Below are 4,820 nucleotides of genomic sequence, written 5' to 3' on the forward strand. Positions count from 1 at the left end.
AAAATTGAAAGCTTTAAACAGAGCTAAATTAATCTTTCAGTCTCTATTACTCCCAAAGTACATGCTGTCTTTCATCATGTTCCTCAGTTCATCAAGAGAAAAAATATGGGACTAGGACTTTTCAGAGAACAAGCAACTGAGGCTCTTCACACAAATTTCAAGCCCTTCTGGGACAGATACAAAAGAAATCCAGAGAATCCTGATTATTCCAAGCATCTTCTCTCTTGTGTCATTGAATACAATAGCAAAAAAATCTAGTCTCAGCAAGTCAATGTAAGTTATAGCTACAGATTGTTAAGTTGCATCTTAAAAAAAAGCGTAAATTTGGGGGAAAACCCAGATCAAAAATGATTTCAAAGAATAATCCAAAGCTTTTTTTTCAGTTTCCTCTAAAACTAAAGGAAATGTAACAAGAAAGAACAAAAATGTCAAAGAATCAAGTTGAAGAAGAATATTCGAACTTATAGAAAAATGTTTTTTCAAGGAAAACTAATCAAATTTTGGAAAAAATGAATAAGATAAGAGTTGTTTAGAATTTTATGTAGAACATTTTTTGTTTTATAAAGTTTTTTTTAAAACTAATTATTGACTAACTAAACTAAATTTCACTCTAATTTAGAACTTTAAACGCAAAAAAGTCCCACGGACGGTAATCCCTGATTTTAAGATTTATTGCTATGAACTCATATTGGTATGTACTATCATCCCTCAAAAGGAATTTTCCGGGTGTTTTCGTTTGGGTTACGTCAAAAATCTACAAACTGAGTTGAACTTGTATGAATATACTTAACCAAAAAAATTAGTAGTCTACCCGTAAAAGAGGTTATACCATCTTAGGAATCATTTTATGCAACCTTCCCCTACAAGATTTGTATACTCAAAAACAGCCGTGATCTTAGTTCGATTGGAAACTTATGATGTCTATTGGTTTCACAGCTTTTGAATTTTTAGTTGTAATTTACATGCACTATTTGGCGCTTTTTAAAAATTGCACTCAAAAAATTCTTGTTAGGGGTCTACAATTAATTTCATTTGTACGACTTATTTAGTACGTAATATAAAAATACTTTTCACTACTTAAGAAAGTTAAAAAAAATTGTAATAAAAAATGTTTTTATGTTTTGTAATTATGTTAAAACTTTATTTACAAATCTATAACTATAACTTCTTTTTCCAGAGAATGCTAGTGGCTGCCGCTCATTTATTTATTTTTAATTTTTTATTATTACCAAGCACGTTTTTGTATAAAATCTATGAAAATTACAAAACTTTAGCCCATTTTAATACCAGAAACAGCTCAGAAAAAATGCTAGTAATGAGGCAGTTTACTTTATTTTCTAACCATAAGAAGCGCGTTTGGAAACTAAAAAATACTCATTACAAATCCAGTTCTCCTAACCTCAAATAAAAACCTTATGTAAAAGTTTTTAAAATTTTAGGCCTTAATGACAGGTTTTGGGGTGGGGGCCTCGGACGCAGTAGCCACCCAGTTATTTTTCAAATATATCTTAATTGTCTTTTTTTTTCTCTAATCACCATATAATCAACGATTGGAAGAAGAACCATGCATTGTAACTTTTTTTTAATATTTTGTTTTATATATAATTAATTAACAGTTTTTTGATTTACGAAAAAAAAAAAAAAGGCTTAATAACAAGATAATAACAACATATTTACAGAAAATAGTTTGGTCTCATATAGTTTCGAATTAGTCCAGGCTATTAACGCAACCGTAAAGAATAAAGTTATAAAATAAATAAATGAATAAACAAAGAAACCAAACAAAAAATTCATTAAAAATTTTAATAAATGTTAATTTTAATATGAATGATGTTAAGAAGAAATACAAAAATAACAATAATAATAATAAAAAGAATAATAATAAGAACAACAGTACTACTAATAATAACAATTATATAAACTATAATAATGAAAAATTAAAATTAATAAATAAAAGTTAGAAAATACAATCTAAAATTTTATGTACTCTAAGAAAATAATAAGTCATCATGATAATTGTAAAAATAATTGTTTGTGATAATCTACTTTACAGTAACAGTAAAAAGTGAAAATTCTAAATTCTAAAGAAATTCTAAAGAAACACACGCAAACAATAATTTTTTAAGTTGAATTCTGTTGAACAGAAAATAATCGATAACAAAACTCTTGTCAAGAGAATATTTTTTTCAGATCTTTTTCTTATAAATATACTGAATCTATTTTTAAATACATTGGCTTTTTTTGAAAAGTTTGCCATATTTAAATGTTTTTTAAAAAGTTTCATTTTTTATTAATAATACTTAAAAAAAACATAACGAATACAATTCGAAGAAAAGTTTGGAACTTTTCACAATTTAGAACGCAACATCTTTTCTTGTAGTTTTTTATTTTATTTTAGTTCACGTTTACTTAAAATTTTAAAATCAAAGTTTTAAAGAAAAAAACTAGTTGCGTAAATGAAAACTAAATTTCGATCAAGCAAATTTAGTCTCTTTAAACTCCTAAGGGCTTTAAAGCCTCTACAAAGACCTGTAATTTGACGTCACTGCCCGACGTCAAATTGATGCTTTTAAGAGGATTGATTTTAAAAAAATCATTTGAGTTTTTGCAGTCATTCTGTTGTCATACTTTTAGTAGTAATAGTTTCTGCTGAATCAGCTTGTTTGTAGTAATAGAAGAATTACTACAATGTGGGTTTTTAATATTGTTCATTTAGTTTGCTATTGGTTTGGCATCAATTACAGTAAGTTCCTTTGATTTATTATTTACTAGCCAAAAGTGTTCTTTGAAGCAGATATTAGTGATTATAATATTCTAATACTTTCCAGCAAAACTTTTGTACGAAGAAAGTTTGTATAACTTTTTATAAATTTATATATATATATATATATATATATATATATATATATATATATATATATATATATATATATATATATATATGTATATATTTATAATTTTATTTGCCGTATAGTATTATTTACAATAAGATTTATAATATAATATTGGCATGACTTCAAGAAGATTGTGATGACTTTATCACGAAGCCCTTAAATAATAAGAATATATATATATATATATATATATATATATATATATATATATATATATATATATATATATATACATACATATATTTATATAACAGCATAGTATAACTGAGCAACTATTGTTCTGCTTCTCGTTGATACGTTAGTATGATAGTATTATCTGATTATTTATTTTAGCGGTGCAAGGATTCTTCAAGCAAATTGCTTGTATGGGGGAAAATACTATTTTCGACGTTAATGATTTGAATTTAGCATCATTTTTGCGTAAATCAAAGGTTACTTGGACGAAAGATGGGCGCCACTTGTATTCACGCCGGCAGACTCATATCGATGCAAACGGTTCCTTAATTTTGTTTAATGTAAACTTATTTGATAGCGGAATATATAATCTGACGCTACAATCTTCGGAATATACGAAAACATTTTTGTTTGAACTAATTGTACCAGGTATACAGTTACTTTCGATTTTTATTTTGAATTTAATAAATCAATTCTAAATTTAAAAAGTTAAAAAAAATTGCACAATTTATATTACAAAATGAATTTTTTATAGATACCAGTGTAGAACTGCTGACCGAACAAACCATTTATGTTAAAGAAGGCAATTACATCTCTATGGAGATAAAAACAAACGATTACGGGTCATCAAAATGGAGTTTTGTAAATAAACTAAACGAGAAGAAAACGCTAGACCTTGTTAACACTAACGATACTCCTAAAAAAAAAATTTTCAAAATTAAAAATGTTTCTTTGAATGACGAAGGTCGTTATCAATTTTTATATGAAGTTAATCGGTGCACTTCAGTGATAGATATAGACGTTGTTGTTTTTAATGGTAAGTGTTTCGATATAGGCTTATTTATTAATTATGTTTCTAACCAGTTTTTGAAATAAATAAACCGCGAAAATTATATTGGTTTTAAAAATTTTAAATATGTATAAAAATATATACACTGATATTATACCGCGATGAATTCTTTTTGTAATGTCAGAAGCTAAAGAGGCAGCGTTGCGTTTAGTTATTGATTTTTGTTTTAATTTGTTTTTAATTAATTCAATTTTATTATTCTTAAAGGTCAGTTTTATGATTTTTGGAAGTGCTTACGTTCAAGATATCATCATAATTTTATATTACTATTATCCTTACTTTTGCTCGGATATTGGATACAACGCAGAGAAATTGGCGTTCGTGAATACGCCAAAGAATATGAGGACGAACTTAAAAACAGAAAAATAAAAATAAATTCTTAACTCTTATATTTTTTAAAGAGTTAAGAATTTATTTTTTTTTTCTGTAAAAATAGAGTTTTAAATTTTTGAGATAATTCTAAATTTTTATAAATTAATTTTCTACTTTGTAAATATTTTGTACATAAATTTCGTTTTTATTACCTTCTTTATTATCATTTGTAAGAGCTTATGTATATTAAATATACATTTTCTATATTTATGAAGCCATTTTATTTCTGTTTGAAATTTAAGTTAATTTCACTGCTTTAGAAAAAATTCGAATATTCTTCATTAATATCACAGTATTATTGATTCTTTAATTTTAAAATTTATGTTATTAGTCTGTAATCAATTTTTAAGTAACAAGTCAAAAATTAACGGCAAGCAATAGTGTAAACCATCATTATAAATTGCTACAGGCATAGTAGTAATTATCAAAACTTACAACACCAAAATGCGAGCAAGTTAGAAAACTCAGAATTTGATTTAAATGTCTCTGACTGTTGCTTAACGATTATTTTGCGATCTCATTTTGTGCGA

At 25.9% G+C, this 4,820-nt stretch overlaps 1 protein-coding gene across 1 annotated transcript; it reads left to right on the forward strand.

Annotated features, from left to right (window-relative positions):
* Window positions 1–2,515: 2,515 nt before the first annotated feature.
* On the forward strand, window positions 2,516–4,301 carry LOC136085503 (uncharacterized). Its single transcript, XM_065806817.1, has 4 exons — window positions 2,516–2,743; window positions 3,228–3,497; window positions 3,604–3,885; window positions 4,126–4,301. The coding sequence occupies exons 1-4, from the start codon at window positions 2,689–2,691 to the stop codon at window positions 4,299–4,301; spliced, it is 783 nt and encodes a 260-aa protein (XP_065662889.1). The 5' UTR covers window positions 2,516–2,688.
* The last annotated feature ends 519 nt before the right edge of the window (window positions 4,302–4,820 follow it).

This window comes from Hydra vulgaris, chromosome 09 (genome assembly GCF_038396675.1).
Source record: "Hydra vulgaris chromosome 09, alternate assembly HydraT2T_AEP".
Classification (NCBI taxonomy): Eukaryota; Metazoa; Cnidaria; class Hydrozoa; order Anthoathecata; family Hydridae; genus Hydra; species Hydra vulgaris.